Source organism: Myodes glareolus, chromosome 1, assembly GCF_982192425.1.
Source record: "Myodes glareolus chromosome 1, mMyoGla1.1, whole genome shotgun sequence".
NCBI classification, from domain to species: domain Eukaryota; kingdom Metazoa; phylum Chordata; class Mammalia; order Rodentia; family Cricetidae; genus Myodes; species Myodes glareolus.
The window spans coordinates 116,724,800-116,747,693 of NC_142026.1; the positions used below are offsets into that span (position 1 = coordinate 116,724,800).

The 22,894-nt window shown below is 43.1% G+C and overlaps 1 protein-coding gene across 12 annotated transcripts in view; it reads right to left on the reverse strand.

The window, feature by feature from the left end:
• The window catches only part of Reps1 (RALBP1 associated Eps domain containing 1), a 73,827-nt gene extending 51,883 nt beyond the window's left edge, over window positions 1-21,944 (reverse strand). For 4 of the 12 annotated variants that reach the window (XM_087911647.1, XM_087911629.1, XM_087911633.1 and 1 more), the window contains exon 1: window positions 21,688-21,942. In XM_087911647.1, coding sequence (XP_087767773.1) covers window positions 21,688-21,840 — 153 coding nt within the window. In that variant the 5' untranslated portion in view covers window positions 21,841-21,942. Of the gene's footprint in view, window positions 1-4,794; window positions 4,955-10,849; window positions 10,940-21,687 lie in introns of those variants that run through there. The other 8 variants (XM_087911649.1, XM_087911635.1, XM_087911634.1 and 5 more) reach the window with 5 other exon arrangements.
• Window positions 21,945-22,894: the final 950 nt, after the last annotated feature.

The following is a 22,894-nucleotide window of genomic DNA, read 5'->3' on the forward strand; positions in this document are numbered from 1 at the left end:
AGGTTTTTGGTGAGCTGAAAACACCAAAGACAGTCCAAATGGGGAACGCCCGCAGACCAGGGTGAGGGCTGTAGTGGAGGCAAGGGAGACAACTAGAGCCAGCCAGCGAGAGTGCTAACTGCCAGGCTAGTCTTCATGGCCAGGTCTGAAGAGCAGCTTGTAACCTCTAATCCACTCTCTCAATCTTGAGCATTACAGAACAGTTTGCTGAGACTTAAGGGACCACTGCAGCAGTGTGTCAATGGGGTGGTCAGAGCTGGGAAATCAATGACAAGAAAGCAATCAGAAACTGAGACCTTTCCAAGGGATTCTCAAGGACCTTGTCGGGGAACAGAAGGAAGGAATCAAAGCTAACTCTGAAAAGGAGAAAGAGCATGAAGACAATAAGGACGCTAAACACAGAGTCCTTTAGCAACAGGATGAAAGACATAATAGCCACCAAGATGTCATTCAGTGTCAACTGCAAGAGAGGTAGTAAGACAAAAACAGACATAAGAAAAGGTGTCTGATTTGGTTAAGTAGGATAAAAGTGAACTCTAAGAATATCTTTAAGGCAGGTATGGTGGCACACGCCTTTAATTCCCACTTAGGAAGCAGAGGCAGAAGTATCTCTGAGCTTGATCAAGGTCAGATTGGTCTGCAGAGTTCCTGGACAGCCAAACAATCAGGGCTATACAGAGAAGTTATACAGAGAAGTCTTGTCTTGAAAAACAAACAAACAAACAAACAAAAGCAAAGAGAGAGTGAGAGAGCGAGAGCGAGAGCGAGAGAGAGAGCGAGAGAGCGAGAGAGAGAGAGAGAGAGAGAGAGAGAGAGGAGAAGAGGAGGAGGAGGAGGAGGAGCTAAACTTCCAGAGGATAGCTCAATGATAAACAATTAAGAGCCTGTATTGCTTTTGTAGAAAACCTGGGCCTAAGTTCAGTTCCCAACACCCACCTCCAGCAGCTCACAACTCTAACTCCAGACCCAGGGACCCAACACATCTGGTCTTTGCCAGTATCTTTGCCTATGATGCCATACCCACACAGACACACACACATACACACGGTAAAATGACAGTAATAAATGTTTTAAAAGACTACCTTCAAAAGAAAAGATGGAGAATGCAAAGGTTAGATGACTAATGCTTACGGAGAATAGAAGAGGTACATGGTGGATAAGGAGAAACAGGAGCCATTTGTTCTCTAACAGTAAGAAAGAAGAGAATAAGAACAAACGGATGTACAAAATCAGGAGAATTACATCGGAAACAAAAAGAACACTGCAGAAAATAACCACCATACAACACCACTGGTAACTATGACAATTACAGCTTTGCCATTTGTTAGGTACAAGTGAGAAACACTAGGTTTGGATTCTGTCCAAAATTAAGGCTTAGAGGGAAATGTGATCAAGGAAGTAAAAGATGACTGTCACTAGCGGCTCAAAACTGCGGGCGGTCAACAGAAAACCTAACCATAAACTCCCTTCCTCGGGTCGCCACACCCTAACTTTCTGGAAGCAGGCTCTTCTACTGAAAAGGCTCACTAGCAACTTCAGCTTCTGGTCCTGCAGATCTATGTAACGACTCTGACATGGCCCACGCTGCAGTGGCCTAGGCTAGGCACAGTGCTAGCACGAGGTGACACTGTGTGCAAAGGCACCCTCAGCTGTAAGTGCATTTGTGGTACACTAGCACCCAGCTACCCAGAAACTCCCCACGTTGTGTTTTCTATGGTATTTTATGAACAAACGTATATGCTGCAGCATTGGGATACCCAGATTCTGCCTCAGCTAATTCCTGTAACTGCAATAAATTGCTAGTTTTGTTTTTCTTAAAATTTCTCAGTCTGCTGTTACACTTAAAAGAAAGTGCTCAGAGGGAGAAGGGGAACTGGTGAACTGGTGAACTGGCAAAGCAGCAGCAGAAGTCAGAGCTCAGACTCAGGCCATTTGTTCCTGTTCTCACTGCCTCTCCCTCCTCATGCCCAGAATGCTGATGGGGTGGGGAAGCAGCACCCACAGGGCTAGGCAGCAGGCCAGCCAAGTGCAGCTCCACCACCCACTCTTTCTACTTCCCTGCTTGAAGAGGCCTGTGCTCGCTCCCTCATCCCACTCACGTTTATGAGTGGACAGCAAGCAGGCCAAAGCAACTGAGTGGCCCCAAAGCTCTGAGTTTTCTAAACATCTACCATGCCTTTCTGCTACCATGGGATCATGAAAGAATCTGAATTTTAGATGTGTGCAAGCCTGCAATTCTAGTACTTAAAAGGGTAAAGCAGGAGGAAGGGTGGAAAGGAGAAAGGAAGGAGAAGGAAGAGAGGGAGGGGGAGGAAAGAGTGACAAATGAGTGAGCAAACAAGGAAGGGAGAAAGAAGAATGAAGGAGGGAGGGAGGGACACAAGAAAGAAATGTGAATTTTAAACTCTAAATGGTGCCAAACTGTACTGTTAGTTTTATGTCAATCTGACACATGCTAGACTCATCTGAGAGAAGGGAGTCTCAGTTAAGGGGCAGTCTGTAGGGCATTTTCCTAGTGATCGGTGTGGGAGGGCCCAGTCCACTATGGATGGTGCCATCCCTGGATTGATGGTTCTGGGCTGCATAAGAAAGTGGCTGAGCAAGTCAAGGGGAAAGGGCCAGTAAACAGCAGCACCCCGCGACTCCCACCTCCACCTCTGCCCACGGCCTCTACATCATCTCCTGCCTCCAGGTTACTGCCCTCACTTCTTTTGATGATTTGTTATCTGGAACTGTGAGTAAAATAAACCCTTTCCTCCCTAAATTTGGTCACAGTGTTTCACCAAAGCAATAGAAACCCTAACTAAGATACAAACACACATGCGTAGGAGGGAGCACAGGTTCCGAGTAACCATAATGTTGTTCAACTCAGGGTCTCCAAAGCCTACCAAAGAAGACAATACATAAAAAGGACGAGGAGCACCCTGAGGAGGAAAGCAGCCTGAGAAAAGCAAGTGATAGCAACACAAGCTATGTGAGGAACAGATCACAGACTTGCTGAGTTGAAAGACAAAGTCCATGTTAGGAGAAAAATCAGGATTGAGCTGGACATGTGGGGGGGGAGGTGAGCTGTCAGCACGCTGTAAGTGGGCAAACAGGCTTGAGGCAGCAATGCTTTAGCCCTGAGTTTGTGTGTTCACAAAGCTGATTAGTCACCTAGGGCACGCCCACAATACCACTTCAAAGACTGCTCTCACCATGTACGAGAATTCTGATCTCACACTACAAGAACTAACAAAATGGAGAGCCACTAACCTACTCCTGAATTATACTACACATCTACACAGAAATACTCATGTTAGCATAATTACTTTAGTGGGTCATGACATCTCCTTCTCTATGTCCCTAGCTTCTAGCTAGAGATGAACTTAGGGCTCTGAACACCATTCTACCACTGAACTTCATCTCCAGCCTAGCCATGATACCAAAAACAAACAAACAAAACCACAAGAACAATCCTGATACTGTAATGTATTCAGAATGTTCACACTGTGTGGCTCAAGGCATCTTACCAGCTTCTCCATTATCAGCAAGTATGTTGGGTCTAGTTAAAAGAATTACACAGTCTGCTCTCAGAGGCTCCACATAGTTCAAGAGATGATCATTCACTGTCATTTGGAATTTTTAAGGTGGTAGAAGAGTTTAGTTAGGACCTAACAATATACTGTTAAGGAACAAAGATACTAAAAGTGTAGAAAAGAAAACATAAAGGACAGTGTTAGAAAAGTAAAGAAGAGGAGTTCTCTAGCTGGAGGATCAATGACAAGTATTTTATATAGAAGTATTAAGTTATTATCTTGAATAGCTAATTTCATATAATATAGCACTCTGTACCTTGATGATTCGGATTGTTATAAATACTTCTAGGAAAAGGAAACTAAATGATTTCAGAAAAAGTGAGTAGGTTTATAATATCTTAAAAAAGATTTTATCATGAGAAGAATGTGCTCGAGGTTTCAAGAATATAGTAAATAATGACAATGTAAACAAAGTGCAGAGACTGCTCATTCGTTTTCTGGCCTCCCAGACCCGAAATAATCACAGAAACTGTATTAATTAAAACACTGTTTGGCCTATTAGCTTAGGCATATTCCCGGCAAACTCTTTTATATTAAGGCATTTCTATTATTTTATATTTTACCACGAGGCTCATGGTTTACTGGTACCGGTGTGCGGCTTCATCTTTCTCCTCTGGCGGCCACATGGCATCTCACTGACTCCATCTACTTCTCCTCCTCTAGGCTTGGAACTCCTGCCTTGCCTATTCTGCACTGCAATAGGCCCAAAGCAGCTTCTTTATTAACCAATGGTATTCACAGCATACAGGAGGGAATCCCACATCACCTCCCCTTTTCTGTCTTGACAAAAATGAAGGTTTTAACTTTAACATAGTAAAATTAGATATAGCAAAACAGATATCAAGAAGGAATTACAGTTACAATATTTATATCTACTTTATCTTTAGTCATAACTAAGGAAAACTATAATTACAACTACCTATTCTTCAACTCCATCAAAGACTCCAGAAGGATAAAATACTACCTAAGTAAACAGGAAGAGCATGGTAAGCAACTTCCAAAACTCATCTGAACAGTCATCAAAAGTTTTTCTGTAACATTGGGGCATCCATCTTTAGCCTATAGGCCCATAGTATCTAGCAGACTTTTTCATGAAGCAGGAAATTTCAAAGACAGTTCCACCTATATTGGCAGTTTGTCAGTCACTTTCTTCTGTGTTCTGTAGAATGTCTAGCAGACTCTTTCATGAAGCAGGAACCCCGAAGAACAGCCTCACCTTTAGGTAAGTTCAGCAGTCATTTTCCTGTGAGTCCTGCATGTCCAGTTCACAGCACAGCATCAAGCAGTCCAGACAAGAGCAGTTTCTTGCCCAAATGGCTGGCAAATTCTTTAAGGAGCCTCTTTGATGCCCATCATCCTCTTGAAGTAGACTGGTGCTGCCAGGAACAGATGCGTCTAGTTGTCATGAAAAGTCCTAAGTTCTTAAAACATTTTAAATGGCATGTTCTGTTAGTCTTTGAAAGGTTTGAAGACTAACTATCCATCTGAAATATATCTCTGTACATCTAGAAAACCTAACTAACATGACTACATTCTAGAAGACAATGGCCCTTCACCCAACAAACTCTGTCCTCAGGATTAGGGACATCAATTAGGGGTTGATAACTGTATAGCGTTGATAACTGTATAGGGTTGGGGTAAAATTTTGTAGGCTCAAGGATTTCACTTTTAAAAAAAAAGGAAATTGAAGAGGATAATAGGTAGATTAGAGTGAGTTTACTCTCACTAATAATAACAGTGAGTAATATAGGGAATACTTGTGAACTATTATTTATAGACAATTTACATTGGCATAGATTCTTGTATATTTATACAAATTCAAATTATATTTGTGATATTGAATATTCTCCTATTTCTATTTACAATAGTTGTACATCTATGCAAAGTTATTTTGTCAGATTATATATATGCATGTTTCTACCTCTGTTTAAGACATTTTGTATACTGATATAATTTTAGAATATATTGCATTATACATTTCTACCTCTGATCAAGATACTTGTATCTTGTACAAAATTGTTTACATTTTTAGGTCATTGTCCTTATTTGTTGCACTGTTGTTTAAAGATTGTTTAATATTCTAATATGAAGTCTTAGTCTTTGAGCTATATAGGTAGTAAGAATTGCAGGTCAATAGTCATCCATGTTTGTCACATTTATAGTTAGACTAATCAGGCTCTTTAGATGCATGGAGATTGTATTCTGCATAGATAGATAATCTTCAAACACTTCAAAGAACTGTAAAACATTGCATTTAAATAACTAAGGGTTCTGTTGACCTGAGACACCCCGAGTGCTCCTGGTTGAGCACTGAAGACACTCCACTTGGAGCTTGTTTTCTTCTTGGCAAAACTGGTCTTTGGGAAAGGAACTGCCCATTCCTTGACCACTGACAAAATGCACGGTTGTTGGGACTGGACAAGCAGGATACAAGAAAAAAGACTGCCAAATTTTGCCAAGACAGGGTAAGATGGTTTTGAAATTTTTCCTGCCTCTGAAAATATCTGTCAGTTACTCTCGGTCTTAGCCAAAGTTGACTGCTCCAACGTTACAAATGAGACTTTGGGTGATTGCCCAGATAGCATGTTGTCTCTGTCGTTTACTACACATTTTGGAAGCTGCTTGATTGCACTTCCTGCCTACTCAAGTAATATCTCCCTTCTCAGGTCTTTGATGGAGTTGAAGACTAGATAGTTGTACTTACTTTCCTCTTATGACTTAGCCAAGCCATTTCTAATACAAAACTTTGACTCCTTAGGATAGAATAATTATTAAAACATTTAGCATATGTTTCTTGCTTAATATTGTTTATATAATTCTAATTTTTATATTTGATTATCTGTTCTTACTATATATAGCTTTGTATTGGGTTTAGAACTGTCTTATTTTAACAAAAGGGGGAGGTGATGGGGAACCTCCTTCAGGCAACGGCCTTTGAGAGGCTGGACCAGGTTGGGTGCAGCTTTGAGTATCAAAAAGATGCAGGCCCACCTGTGCACCCTCCCCCCCTTACAGACACCTGGATGCTGGATTCCATTCCTGTTTCCTATTGTGATCTATAAGTTCCCCTATAAATAAAGGACTCCTTATGATACCCTATTCGAAGCTAGTGTGGGATTACTTCATCTTGCATGTTCCCCTTCAAAGTGCCAATAGAAACCCGTCCAAATTTAAATTAGAAAACATTTTTAAAGGAGCAGTATACAAACTGGCAGAAGTATCTTTCATTCTTCTACTTCTAAGGCACCTGATACTGAGTTGTGTGGCATGCAACAACCTTTTCTAGTTTCTACTTGTTCCTTCAGAAGCCTCAGACAGCAAGTTAGCTGCCTCAGGCCCCTTCTCCTCTACTTTCTTTTGCTAACAAATGCATTCTGGCTGACCTTTTTCATACTTATGACATAAACTGGCATCTATTAAGGGTATAAAAATCATGTATGGAAGGCGCTGCTAAGCAGGCCTTCAAAAAATGCAAACAGAGGCTCGCAAGATGGCTCAGCAGGTAAAGGCATTTGCCTTCAAACCTGATATTCTGAGCTTGATCCATAGGATAGACATGGTGGAAGGAAACAGACTACCACAAGTTTTCCTCTGACCTCCACACATCTGCATATACAAACATTTGCCCTGCATGTGTGTGCGCACACACACACACAAATGTAAAAGAAAAATTTGAAGGTAAGGTTTGTTCCCCATATACACCTCAATTGTAGAAGATAAGTTGAGCCTTTGGGCGTCAGCGGTGACGGGTTTGGTCGGAGTTGGCAGGTTAATCCCAGCATGCCTACAACAACATGGGCAGCACAGCTGCAGAAACAAAAGGTACCATACCTCAACTGAATGGAAGGAAAGAAGCACTCCCAAAAGTTATTCTCTAACCTCTACATGCCCTGTGGCACATGCACAGCCAAACTCACATACAAATAATAAGATTTTTAAAAACATATATTTTACACTTACTGAGCAGATGCTGATTAGTTTTGCTTCAACTGATAAAATTATGTTCTTCAAAAATCTAATAGAATATTAAGTGTCTTGTTTTAAAATTAAGTACCTTAGGAAAATCATTAATTTATTTAGCAAATTACTGACAATAATCAGTGGTATCTAAATATACACAACAAAAGGAACTATTTTAAGACTTATCTTTAATGTTCCCAAGCCATGCCCAGACAAGTTAAGGCAGAAAGGGCCTGTTAAAACTTTTAGATTCTCACAGGACTCCCAACAGCACACAGAAATGTGCTACCAATTACCAACGACACCATCAAAATGCTTTGTAAATGTCAAATAATTTTTATTTGGGTATTCAGATGAGTATTAGAAATATGTGGTTGAGGGCAAAGGCAATAAATAAGTGAGAAAATAAGCATCAACCATATATCTTAGCTATTTGCAAGTGCCCTGAAGCCCCTGAACGCATAGTAGCTGCATTTAGTTGAAGAGTGGTCCTTGAAACTGGAACAGCCAAGCCTGTCACCTGGCATCAAAATATTCCTATAGAAAAATTTTCTCACTGTACCCCCACTTAACCCTTAGAGTCAGTCACCAGATACTGCTAGGCCCATGCGGTTTCTAAAAAAAATGTATGCATCCGGTGATCCTCAAGAACTGGGAGATCCTGAAAGCCTGTGGACAAATCCTTGGGGGTTAGTAATGCTTAGGGCTTTGCTGCTCCACCTCTTCAAAAGACTACAGAATTCCCATTCTCCGTATCTTTATCCTAACCCCAGCACGTGGGAGGAAGCCAGCCTAGTATACATCGAGCTTCATGCTATAACTTTAAAACCATTTCAGAAAAAAAAATCCTATAATTACATCATTCATTAACTCAACAAGCATTATTAAGCACCTATTATGCCCCAGTGTGCACACTAGCCCTCTACCTTCATTGGTGCTAAAGGCAGAAGGACATTATTAGGTCTCGAAGCAAGGACAAAGGGCTAACTGAGCTGTCCATTAACACAGCAAAGTGAACCTGGATGCCTCGGTTAGCTGATTGTCCTGGGTTTGAGACCTAACAGACATCTCTAACATTAAGCCTGCATTCCTCAGAAACTACTGTCCACCTAGCACATACTAAGTCACCCAAGTGGTACTGCCATGCTTTCAAATGTCCACCTAACTTGCTGCCTAGATGGGACAAACATGGTGTCTCTCTCAGTCTGTCTGGAACTCAGCATGACATCTACACACAAACAAAAGCAGCTCCTTCACATCCCCTCAGTTTGTTAGCAGCATCACAGTTCTGCCAGCTCAGTGAGCTCACCACCTCGGAATCATCCTTTATTGGTGTCTCTGGTCTTTATTTGTGTACACTTTTGGAGAAACAAACCCTCAATCTAATTGCACAGTACGGGGGAAACAAAGGGATTAGCAGCCGGACTGGAGCAGCAGCACCACATTCACACAAAACACACAGCAAAAGCTGTGACACTGGTTTGAGAACAATGAGCAATTTTTCTGTTATCAAAACCAAGATACTGCAAATTCCAAGTTTTCTCACAGAGCAGAGCAAATGAATCTTTTTGATCATATTTTAAGAACCAGGCCCCATGCCCACAGCTTACACACACTTTCGCTAGAGTTCGTTACCAATCGTTCTGAACTGGGATTAAAAGGAAAGTCTCAGCAGGTCAAGTTATCATCAGATCAGGGTAAGAAGTTAATAAGCAGCAAGCAGAGATTTAAATCTGAAGCTGTTACATTCCAAAGTCTATGCTACTTTAACTAAACTCAATGCTTGTTGACATGGAAAGTTACAAATGTTTTCCTCTTGGATATAATGCTGTACTCTAGAAGAAAAACTCACTCTACATAAATTACTAATAATGTAGCATGGCAATATGTACTCAAAACACCAAGACCGTGATCCCAAGTCACAAACTCAACATAAAATAGGCAGTAAGTTCCCTGTTCATGGCTACTAATATTTCTACATCCACATCTACTTTTTGCTTAACTCACAGGCACAAAAGAAGTAACAGTCGCTATTAGATCAGCGCTCTTGACAACTTATTTTACATAAAGGAGTAGAACAATTGTGATGCCTGGACCTCAGATCTCGCTGCTTAACTAAATGGACATGTCAGATCAACCCATCTAAATAACAGCAGCAGTTACATGTCGACAAAGACTCAGAGTGGTGACAGACCAGTTTTTCAGTTCCCAAGGAGCAGATATTACTATTACATTAAGATTGTAATTTGTCAGACACAACTATTTCAAATTCAGGATTTGGGGATATTAAATTTCTGTAATTTCCCATAAAAGTTACGATACTCCAATTAAGAATATATAAGTGCAGTAAATATGAGCTGGTTTGAATGAGATGCTCCCACTTGGTTCCCAGTTGGTGGCTGTTTGGGAATGATTAGCAGGGAGGGCCTTGCTGGAGGAAGTATGTCACTGAGATGGGCTTTGAGGTTTCAAAAGTCTCACGGTATTTTGAGTTAGTCCCTCTCTACTTCCTGTCTGTGGTTCAAGATACGAGCTCTCAGCTGCTGCCTCAGTCTCCTGCCATCATGGATTCTCACCTTCTAGAGTCCTAAGCCCCAAATAAACTTTCTATAAAAGTTACCTTGGTTGTGATGTTTTATTACAGTAACAGAAAAGTTAGAATATACCACTCAAAGTCCAAAGACAGACACACTGGTTAGATTCATTCTAAGTCATCATTTTCGGCCCCTTCTAGGTCTAACAAATGAGTACGTACACAGAGTAAGCTAACTAGGTAAAATGGCACATGTATGAACCTGGGTACTTCAGAGGCAGAGACAGGAGGATCACTTGAGTTTAGAGGGGAAAACATATATACAGAGTATACAGAACAGTCCCTGACACACAGAACACACAGACCAAACTGAATAAATACTAACCATAAGTACTTCAACATTGTGTGCCAGACATGGTCCCACATGCCTGTTATCCCAACATTTGAAAGATGGAGGCAGGAGGACCAGAAATTCAAGGCGATCCTCAGCTACATAGTATATTTGGAGCCAGTCTAGGCTACATTACGAAAAAGTAGCAAGGAAGCATAGTCAGTTCTAGTAACTCTTCATGAGACAAGTTACATATAAAGTCTATCTTCAAAACCTAAGTCCCTCACCAAATGCCACTTCACATTAAATTATGCTTCAGTTTGATATATAAAATTATATAGACAGTACAGCCCTTTACAACACTTCCAAAATGGTAAATTCATGATTAAAAAAACAAAACAAAACTAGCACTGTGAAGCACAATTTTTACAGCGTAATACAACTTACCGAGTTTAAAGCAGCTTACAGTACTGTGTACCATGACATCACCCAAGCTTAGGACTGCCCTTATCCCAGAATGATTCCCTCCAGGCTGCTGCTTCTGCCCTGCCATTGGGAAACCACCAATACTGTTATTACGGATCTTTCCCACAGACATTTTTCTATAGATAATTTTCAACTATTTCGCATAATGCAATACAACAAGTACTTCTTTATGTCTGGCTTCTTTCATTCAGTATGTTTCTAACATTTTCTTTGTTGTAGCATATATTAGAAACCTGTTCTTACAGTGGCAGAACATTATTTCACTTTAAGGATATAACATTTTATTTGTCAGTTACTAACTGATGAGTACTTGGACTGTTTTTCAGGTTTGCTACTGTAAATGGTGTATTTTAAATGTTCCAACAAAGAATTCTTTGAACATTTTCTCATTTCTCATGGGTAGATACATAGGAGTAGAGCTACTTATTCCTAGGTAAATTTATGTTCACCTTTTAAAGAAACACCCAGTGTTTTCCAAAATAGCTTTGTGCCACTTATGTTCTCAAGAGCAGTGTGAGAATATTCCATCTCTCCACAAAAACTAGAGACTATATAGTAGAATATAGTCTCTAACTACAACCTGTCTAGTGACAGTCTATCACTGATTGAATGTGTCGTTCCCTAACTATTAATGATGTACTCTAGATGAAAGACCTTTATCATGTTTATAGTATGCAAATATCTTTCCCAAATCTGTATTCTTTATACTTTGTTAAGTATTCTCTGTAATATTAAGTGTTAAGATTTAACATTTTAGGATAAAATTCAATTTATAAGTTCTTTTCTATCATAGTACACATGCTCTCAGCGTCATATCTAAAAACTTAGGCTAACCCAAGGCTGCAGAGATTTTCTTCTATGAAATCATCTAGAAATTTCATGGATTTAGATTTTACAATTAAGCACATAATTTTGAGATATTTTTTGTATATTGTGTGATTTATAAACAAAATGTTTAAGTACATTTTTTTCTTAAGTAACCATCTGATGAGAATACCCTTTTCTCAGTGAACTATCCTGGCACATTCCGCAAAATAAACTAACCATAAGCGTAAAGAGTTATTTCTGATTTCTCAGGTCTGATCACTGACCTCTGTATTTGACCTTAGGCCAATCATTCTGCCCTGATTAGCATAGCAGAGCAGTCAATGTTTAGAATGGAAAGGGCCAAGTCTCCAATTAGTTTCCCTTCTTCTTCCAAATCTTTGGGACTTTGTTGAAGTCTCAGTATTACTATGCAAACTTCCGGGGTGAACTAGTCAGGGCAATGCAGGAGAAGTCACCTCGTGGTTAGGGACAAGGGAGAGCTGACAGGCTGACCAACCCAGACCCACAGCTATGTGTTGGCCCATCCAATGTCCACCCCATCTGTGATGTGCAGGAGATGTGAAAGAACTGGTCCTGCAGACCCAGAGCTGCAGGATCTCCACAACACAGGGCAACAGCAGGATAACCAAGAGGAGTCCCAGTAAGGGTCTAGCACCAATAGTGTAGCAGAAACCAGAGGCCCAGAGCAGACCAATGACTCTGCAATGAACACTTGGAGGTAAAGATGTATGGATAAATGGGTTGTGTGTGTCACACTGCAGCTTTCATAACGAGATTGCTTTTCTTTTCTTTTTTCTCTCTTAAATTTTATTTTATTTTGGAGGGACATTGCTAGGGCAGAGGGCAGATACGAAGGGACGAGAAAATGAATGGGTGGAGATACACAATATGAAAGACACAAAGAATAAGTAAAAAAGAAACTTAAAAAAATTCAGCCCTCTGACCTAGATACATATTCTGATTATTTATATCTTTATATTCTGAGCAATATTTTTCACTTTGGTGTAAAAAATTTAGTGCTTCGTTGATTAAGCTAAACCCTAAGACTTGAGATCTTTTTGATGTTACTGCAAATGTGTTTCCTACTATTGTATGCTGACTTCCTGTTACTAGCCTGCTAATCTGGCCTCAGATTACAGCAGACAGCAGAAGTCACTGGACTGGAACACCGCCCCACCAATCTATGGACCTTCCTACTTGCCTCCCTATTGTCAAACTGAAGCAATGACTCCTTCCAGAAGACTGTGTGCAGGATCCAGACCATTCCTGCTTTTGGAGGCCATCTCTTCCTTCTCCCCCTCAGCAGTACTAATCCTGACAACTGAAATTACGCATTACTCTACAACCCCCCCCACACACACATATTTCATTCAGCTGGCCCTGACCAGGGTCTAGTCATTCTCACAGTGAACTACTTTTCAGAAACTACCTATATGCCCCATCTCTAGTCCTTTGGCTGCCATTTATTTCTCAGGTCATTCAGGTCTGGCATTTATTGCAACTAGTCCAAAAAACAAGGCTCTAAAGAGTTACCAATGGCATCTAGGTTTCTAAAGCAATCCAAGGCTTCATTTCTGCTCACATTTCCCAGTCTCTCAGACAGATGAAATCTCAGAGCAGCTGGCTCTCACCTCCGTCCTGGCATCTCCACCATGATATGCACTCTCTGTCCCCCATCTCTCTTCACCCATTTTGCTGTCCTTAGCCTCCGCCCTTTGGCCTTCTACCTCCCAACTTAGAAATGTTCATTGCTCCTTGAGACTCAACTGTTGGACATTTCCCCTCTTTTTAAAGTTTTTTCTTCAATAATTTCATTAGTTACCATTTTCAATTTGCCAACAAAGTAAAAATCTTCAACTTATCTTCCTCTCAGAGATAAATATCTTAAGTTTGTAGATCTTCCATGGTAAAGCTCATAAGTGACACACAGGCTTCCATAAATTTAAAATGAACACAGGAGAATTCTTCACTACTCCTTTAACAAAACAGTGCCCCCTAGGACTCACTCCTCTCCCAACCGTCCAATACTGACTACTCCAACAACATTCTTATACTTTCTTCTCTCTCACGCTCCATATATATTACTGTGGCTTCCTACTTTAAACCAAACAATCTCATTTAAGTCCACTCCTCTCTACCTGCTGCCTCGCTCTAATCTAAGTCACTGCTGTTTGCCACATGGACTACTTCCTATCCACTGGCCAAGCTGCTCACCTCCCCAGTTATGAGTGGTCTTAAAAAAATACAACTCAGATGCTGTTCCCATGAATAAAAATTTATAGATTCCTGTAAGATCCCAACTGCCTACAGTAAGTGGTCCTTCCTTTCTCCTCTTTGGTCCATTAATCCCCAGCTCTCATCTGACACATTATCTCTTCACAGCCCCAGGCCCTTCACAGTTCTCTTGATATGCTGTCTGGCTGACCCCATCCCTAGCATGGCTGTCCATACCTCCTCTGAGATGTCTCACTGCCTTCCTACCAGCAGTCCTCCGGTATCACACAGTTCTTTTCAACATTACCAGACACAAGGCACAAGGCAGAGACAACAGCTGATCATTCACCACCATGTACAATCCCTGGAGGTGGACAGTGACCATCACAAGGGAGTAGTGTAGAAACTGATTTGTAAAAGATGTCCCTTCAGCATTTCAAGACCATGTATTCTATCATAAGACTTTGTTACCCTCGGGTCAAATGATCTACCTAGGCTAGAACAGGCCAGCAACATCAAGTTAAATGCAAAATGTTGCATAACTGTGTTTTCTAAGCAGATGTCCAGTGTGTTCACCAGACTCCCAAAGGACTAAACAACTCAAAAAATAACACTTACTAACAAAATTTGACTTTGTCCTTTAAACAACAGACCTCAAATGAAGTAAAATTCTTGAAACAAAACAGAAAAGAGATGTATTTTTTTAAAGTCCAAGTCCTGTAATTTACCAATCTTAAAGAAATATGGGCAGGACAGTAGTGGCGCACGTCTTTAATCTCAGCACTCCAAAGGCAAGGGCAGGCGGATCTCTGTGAGTTTGAGGCCAGTCTGGTCTACAGAGTGAGTTCCAGAACAGTCTCCAAAGCTACACAGAGAAACCTTGTCTTGAAAAACAAACAAAACAAAACAAAAGGGCTAGAAAGATGGCTCAGCGGTTAAGAGCACTGCCTGCTCTTCCATAGGTCCCGAGTACAATTCCCAGCAATCGCATGGTGGCTCACAAACATCTGTAATGAGGTTTGGTGCCCTCTTCTGGTCTGCAGGCATACACGCAGACAGAATATTGTATTCATAATAAATTTTTTAAAAACCCAAAACCATTTACCAGTGTGTTTTTCAAAAAAAAAAGGGGGGGGGGGAGGAAGGAAGAAAGAAAGAAAGAGAAAAAGGGCTGAGTAGTTGTGCACACTTTTAATCCTTGCATTCGGGAGGCAGAGGCAGGATCTCTGAGTTAGAGGCCAGCCTGTTTACAGAACGAGTTCCAGGACAGCCAGGGTTAGACAAAGAAACCCTGTCTCGAAGAAAAAAAAACAAAACAAAACAAGCAAAAAAAAAAAAAAAACAAAAACCAACAACAACAACAACCAAAAAAAGCACCACCACAACAACAGAAAAACCCCATCAGCACAAAAAGAGAAATAAGGCAGGTAATTAGCTTCTGCCAGCCTAATCTCTTCTACAGAGGTAAATGGGAAGAACTGAAGGAAGATGTATCTATCCCAGGGTCTTGGTTACTTTTCCATTGCTGTGATAAAGACCTTGACCAAAAGCTCTTAGGAAAGAAAGCATTCGACTGGGGTAACAGCTTCCGAGGGTTAGAGCCCATGGCAGCAGAGCAAGGGCATGGCAGCAGGGCAGCTGAGAGCTCACATCCTGATTCACGAGGAGGAGGCAGAGAGAGGAATGGGGTGAGTCTTTTGAACTCTCAAAGCTCATCTCCAGCGACACATCTCCCTCTGAAAATGTCACACCTCTTAATCCTTCCCAATCAGGTCACCACACAGGAGAAAGGCCGTAGAAAACAAAACATCAGCAAGGATAAAGACTAGCAGCCACTTCAGCTCTCATTTTGAAGTCCCGCTGGTCAGACACCTGAAGAACCAATACAATCTTCCCCTCAGCTGCTGCTTCTGTTGGTCAACACAGCATTCAGAGTTCACACAAGCAGCTGACGTGCTACAACAGGGGAGCAGTGTTCGCTCGGGTTTCTTAAGGGTGTGGCTGGACGGAGCAGGTCCAGTGCACAAAGACAATTTTTTGAATCAGAAATCTAGAAAACCCAGCCACTTCATGTGTGGTGATCCGAATGAAGTGATCCACAAGGTCACAAGACTGGTTGAAGCCAGCTTCTGTTTAGTGCTCCTCACACCGAGGCCTTATGTTCTTTTCTACTGTGCCACAATGCTTGAAAAGTTCCCAAAACACTAAAATCGGGGCATGAAGGAAAGGCTCCAAGTAGCATGATATGGGTTCCAAAAGTAAGCGTGGCAGTGTGTGAGATTTCAGTGTGATCTCTTTCATAAGTAGTGTGTGGAAAATGTCTAATTAACGCAAGCGTACTTTTTATTCTCGACAAATAGTCTAGTGATTTAGAAATTACAAAACAATTCAAAAATCCCACAACTTTAGAGTTAAGTTTCTAATATCCAGTGTGCTTCAGACGTCTCGCTAATGAACAGATCTATAACTAGCGCAAGCTAACAAGAGAGAACCTGGTTTACACTTCATTGCTGTTGCTTTTCTTCCATTAAATTTATCATCTTATTCAAATATTCTACCAAGCTATTGCTCAACACAACTGATCTAAGTGTTTCAGCCTCGTTAAAAGGGCACACGGCTGGCAAACTTCAATAAAAAGAAAGTACCGAAAGCGTTTATCAAGAGATCACACCTGCAAAGTCTGTGTAAGTTTGACATTCCCCAGAAAAAGAATTTTTTTAAACATGAAAGCTAAGAAGGGATACTGATTAATGTGGTAAATAATATACTTTTCCTATTTTTAAAAAAATAAATTGCTTCTTAAGAAGTTAATTTTAAAGTTATAACACTGAAAATTGTTAGTAGACAGCAAAACTGATGATTTAATCCTATAGGTCAGATCTCTGACTCCTGCGCTGGGACAAGACGTCACAAACCTGAACCCCTAAATAGGTTTTACTCTGCTATTCCAGCTAGCTCCAGCTATAGAGGGAGACCCTGGCTCAAGAAACAACACGGGTGCTGGAGAGATCAGCTGGTGGTTAAGAGCACTGGCTGTTCTTCCAGAGGACCTGGGATCAATTCTCAGCATCTGCATGGTGGCTCACAATAGTCTCTAACTCCAGTTCCAGGGGATCTGACACCCTCTTCTCACCTCTATAGGCACGAAGCATGCTCACGGTGCAGTCACACATGCTGACAAAACACTTCACATATAAAAATAAATAAACTGATATTTTTAAAAAATAAATAGATGCTAATGAGTATAATGATATACTTTAAGATGTCTGACATTGTAATACTACAAAACAGTGTCTGTACCCAGAAAGCAACAAGAATCCATCTCTCTGAAGTGACTGTTTCAAGATATCATAATAAATCAAACTCTTTACTATGCAAAAGAAAATGTCTACATACAACTCAAAAGCAATCTGAAATCCTTACCCTGCATGAAGAAGTAGGCACAAATCAAAGTCTGCCTGATTTAACGACATTCCTCACCTGGTCCCTTATCACATGAACAGTGAAGAAGCAGCTTCAAGGTGGCAAGGGACAATGAGAAGGGAAGGACACTCACTATTTGTAAACAAGTTATTTAACTTCTCTGCCTATCAAGTTCCTAGTTAATAAGAATGATACCCACTTCTCAGGGCTGTGGCAAGGATCAAGTGAGTTCATGCTTTGGTAAAAAGAGCCCACTGGGCACGCAATAAATGCAGCTCCTGCCTCCTTCAGCTCTGGGCCCTCTGTTCTTTGTTCTCTACCCTCATTTCTCCGGATGACTCAGCCCTCTCTCGTGACTTTTATTAACAAATGTTGAAAAACACTGGATTAATCAAGGTCTGCTCCCTGCCATCAACATAGGTGAGAAAGAGGCCCCGAACATGTGAACAGAACCAACAGGCATCATGAATAAAATACCTGTTTCTACTCATTGGAGTTTAGCACATCCCAAAATGCCCAATGATCACACAGCAGTCCCTCGGCACTCCCCTTTACAACATGAGGCCCTCCTCCTGACCTTTTCTAATCGAGAGACCAAAAGTGAGGAATCCTTGCCACCATCTCTCCTATCCACACTATGCCAAAGAGTTGGCACTTATCAAGTTAGCCTCCAGAAACCCTGTAACTCCAGCCTCATTTCCTTCCCACTGCCAGAGTCCAGGTCAGGTCTCAAATCTCTGCAATACTGACATTTTGAAGAAGATAATTCTTGTTATACAGGTTGTCCCATGTGCTCTGGGCTATTAAATAGTATCTCTCGCCTCTACCCACTACATGTCAGTAAAATCATTCCCTCCCCCATTTTATAGCAATCCAAAATATCTTTAGACATTAACAAACAGCCAGAGGGAACAAAAACTACTCCCTCATACACTGTCCTCTCTCACTCTATGGGTTTCGGGTTTTTTTTTTTTTTTGTGGTTTTTGTTGTTGTTGTTGTTTTTAATTATTTCATTACTTTAAAAATATTTTCTGGAGAGTCTGAGGCATATGCCATAACTGATCTTGGGAAGTCAGAGGACAACTTATGAGTGTCAGTTTTTTCCCTTTCTACCATGTGGGTCCCGGAGAACAAACTCAGGTCATGAGGCTTGGCAGCAAACGCCATTCCCCATGGAACCATGTCACCAGCCTCCTGACCCCACACTTTTGAGTGTTACTGGCCCAGTTCCTCGCCATTTCCTATCTCTGATAGAAAATCAGCCCTCAAGATAACCAGACTTCAGCTGCTTTCCTCTGCTGCCTCCTAGAACACTGCTTCTGTGAAGCTTTTCTTTCCAATGCCCTTCACAGCGAGTTCAAAGCTCCCCATCCAGCCTTGACCATCTGGACGCGATTAAGTGTTATCCGACTAGGTGCTTCACACAGTAAAGTAAGGCTACCCTTCAGAAATGCACCGCACCCTGATTTTTCCATTCCACTGCTGTCACTCTGGTTTGCATGTCTACTACCCAGCACCCATACCACAGGTCTCGGCAAGAGCCTCCTTCTCTACCCTCTAATAGCTCAACTATTCAAAGCCAAAACTTTCCAAGGCCTCTCCGCTGCCTACTGAAGTATGTATCAAGTCCCCTGCCTTCGGTCTTTAGTGACAGGACCTCTTCCTTCAACATCTCCAATCTTACAATCTCCTAGTCCTTGAAAAGCCTCACTGTGGTCCGCCTTTGGTTACATTTTGCCCCTTGCTTGGAAGTCCACCTGAACTGTGCCCTATTTCCGCCTCCTTTGTGCTTGTGAACACAATGCACCTCTCCTAGGCGTCCTCTTCTTCACACGTGAGCGGCCCTGTCGTTTAGACCCAGAGCACCTTGTGTCTCCTGGTTCCCCGCAGAACTCACTCAGCAAAGGACACAGAACTGTCCTTCTATGTGTGTTGTCCCAAATACTTCTCACTAGAAAGCAACTCAGGGCTGTTTTCAGAAAATCTCAAAACTCCTTTCAGAGACAGAAACTCGGCCCACATTCCCTTCTGTCTCACATTTCTAGGTCTTAGGCCAAATTATAAGTATTCCAGATTGCTATTCAGTTCAGGTTTCGTATCCCTTATCAGCGATGCTTGAGACTAAAGTGTTCTGACTTTCTTTCTTTTCCCTTCAGGTTCTGGATTGTTTGCATATACACAGTAAGATATCTTGTGGGTGAGATCCAAGTTTAAGAGAGCTCATTTATGTCTCGTATACACCATTTTTACACAGTTTGAGAGTAAATTTAAAAAATGAAAATTCTGCACACAAAAGTTTCATGGTGCGTGATTTTTCCAACCTGTGTTATTTTGGCCCTCAGGGATAATCAACCTGAACATATTACTGTGAGAGTCTGGCTTCAGGGAACTCCAACAGTTTCCAACTTGTAACTGAATCTCAAACATTTAAGCTATTTAAGCTGTCTATGCACAAAGGCAATAGAATTTATTTTCAAATCCTAATACAATTGAGTAAATAAAAAAAAAAAGTTGGATTTAGATGAACATATCTCAGCTGGAGGTTAATGAATGCTAACTTGTATGCCCTAAACAGTACATTTAAACAGCCTAAAGCTTTGTGCACCAATAAAATGACAACAGTCAGGTTCTGTCAACTACATGCTCAACCCCATGCCCCAAAGACATCACCCCAAATAGATTTCGGGCAGCTTCTCCTTCATTTTAAGCCCTTGAAGATGTGTTTCATTTCCACAAAAAGAGCAGAATCACGAATGAGCACGTTTTGACCCAACCTGTTCTGTCGAAAGTCCATCAGACAATACCACAATTAACCCAGAAGCAAACTACAAGCTCTGTTTTGTGTGATCCCGAGCTAACACTGGCTCCACATTGCAAAAGGGCCAGAAAAACAAAAACAACGAATCTGCAACAGAATTTACCCAGCTGCTAAAGCCTAATCATCATGTGGCCCTTCACAGCAGCATGGATCACCACACCCCCAAGTTTTAAAAAAGTAATACAAAATTTAAAAAAAGGAAAGAACTCATTCCCTAGGCACAACTTTTACATGAGGGATGTGCATAGAAACTTTTTATATAGCACGGGATTGTTGTTAGAAGAAAAGTGACTTTCACTCTACCACAGGCCTGCAAGAACTCAAAGCTGAAGACGCAAAGTGCTCGCCCAGACTCAGGCTTCTTAACAGGAGACTACAATCAAAAGTTGGAGACGCCTGGCCCAGTCCACACCTGAAATCCCAGCAGTTGAGGGGGCAGTGTAGCCCTGAGTTCAGGGCAAGCCTGAGCTACATGGCAAGGAGCTGCCTCAAAACATTAAAAATAAAATAAAACCTCTGGCCCAATATTCTGCTTCTGTCACCTTATACCCATGTGTCTGGGGATTCAGATAACTGGCTTGGATCAATATTAGGATGAGAACTGAAAACGGCTCCTGTCAGGCACTTTAAATAGGCTCTTGACCACTACCAGCTATGAATCATTTAGCAGCAGCGTTAACGCTCATCACAAATATCAGATAGGAACTTCTACGAAGTTTCCTGTAAAACCAGAAGACAAGGTTAAACAACCATGGTTTCTGCTGCAGGGTAGAACTACATATTTCGATTCCAGCTGCTCAATATATTCCACACCAAATCCACAAGATCCACCAACTGTTCCCGAATGCCCACTGGAAGATACTGTCCACAGTACATCGGTGACCCATCCTGCGAACAAGTTCTTTTTCCATCCACACGCAAAGTATTAGCCAGAAGTTCAAATTTTCTTAGTCTCCCTAAGAACATAGCTTCCTTAAAAATAAAAACAAACAAACAAAAAACAAAACCAACCTGCTTCTTGGATACCTTAAGTTAAACAAACAAAACAAAACAAAAAAGCAAGCAAACAAACAAACAAAAAAAACCCCTCACTTCACCGAGTCTGTTCGGCTCACTCAAGAACCCAAATGGCATTCTGCCTGTCTGTACTCGTAACTTTACTATTGTGCAGGATCCGAAAAGCTGTGTGTAGACGGGAATACATTACCAGGAGCTAGGATTCACACTCATTTCACCCAAGAGCCTCCCTGGGAAGTAGCTCTCTCTCCCCATGCACAGGCTGACCGAGGGGGGGGATGCAGGCTCAGCCCCGCAGACCCCCGCCCCCCCATCCCGGCTGAGCGACCCCTCCCCCTCCAGGAGTCCCCGCGCACCCGCACCTGCGGCCTCGGCCCGCAGCGGGGGAGCCCCCGGGGGAACCTGCCCTTCTGGAAACGTCGCCCGCGTCCGCTGCCCGAGGCCCGCGCGACCGACCCGAGGGTGGGGGGGGGGGAGGGAGGAACACGGCGGCGGTACCTGGAGGACCACGTCGTTGGGCAGCTGCGCGGCCCGGAACAGCTCGAGCACCCGCCCGTTGACCACCACCTTCTTGGTGCTCTCGATGTCGCAGTAGGAGAAGAGATCCGAGTAGTATTTCTGCTCGGCGTCGCTCAGCGTCAAGCCTTCCATCTTCGCCTCGGCCCGGAGACCGCCCCGCCCCGCATGCACCACCGGGGCGCCGGCCCCGCAACCCGGGGCGGCCGGCGGGGGACTCGTGCGCGCGGGCACGGCCTCCTCGCGGGGGCCGCGAGCTCGCGTGGCCCTGGGGCGGCGCGCGGCCGCAGGCTCGGCGTGGGTAAGGAGGCGGCGGCCGCGGGGCTCGGCTCGGCCGCGTCCCTCGGGCTTCCCGCCTCGGCTTCCCCTTCCGCCCACGCCCCCCCACGCCCCGCCCGCGAACTTGTGGGGCTTCGGAAGTCTAAAGTTTCGGGAGCTCGGGGCTGCGCGTGGCCGCCGCTCCGCCTCCCTCGGCCGCCATTGACTGCGCCCCGGGCCCGGCACTGACAGCGGCGGCCGCGCTCCAGACCCGGATGTGAGGCCGGGAGGAGAGAGCGCGAGAGGGAGAGGGAGAGAGAGAGAGAGAGAGAGAGAAACACCCACCGGGCTGGCTTGGCCGCTCCCGGGAGAGCGGGACGCAGCGCCCCCTGCTGGCCGGAGCCCCGCGGCGCGGCCGGGGGGGTTCCCCGCGCGCCCTCTGCGAGGACCCCTTAGCCAAGAGGACAATCTGGGGACACGGCTGGCCCACTGCGGGAGGATTCAGATAAGGCTGCTGCGGGCTCGCGGGTGGCAGCTGCTGGCAGCCAGCCCTTCCTACCCGATTGTACCTGCCGAAGAGAAATGCTGCCTTGCTGTGCACTGGAGCTGGGAACCTTCCTCAGGTGTGGACCGCTAACACTCAGCCTGAACCCCGACTCTAGCCCCTAGCCGTGGCCTCTGTAAAACCAAGTTTGCAAACTAGAAAGGAAAACGGGTCAAAGTTTTAGTCACCAGGAGCCGGAGATTGTCGATGTATGTCATCGACGCTGGAAACCTGTGTAGGCCTTCAGCCGACCCCAGGGCCTCAAAATTTCTTCCTCTGTGAAAGTGGTGGGGTTGCATTGTCTCAGTCTGCACCTGTCTCAGAAAGGGGCGCATAAACGCTCTCTTTAATATTTTATTTGTTTTCTTTCGGAAGCTCTATGAAGTC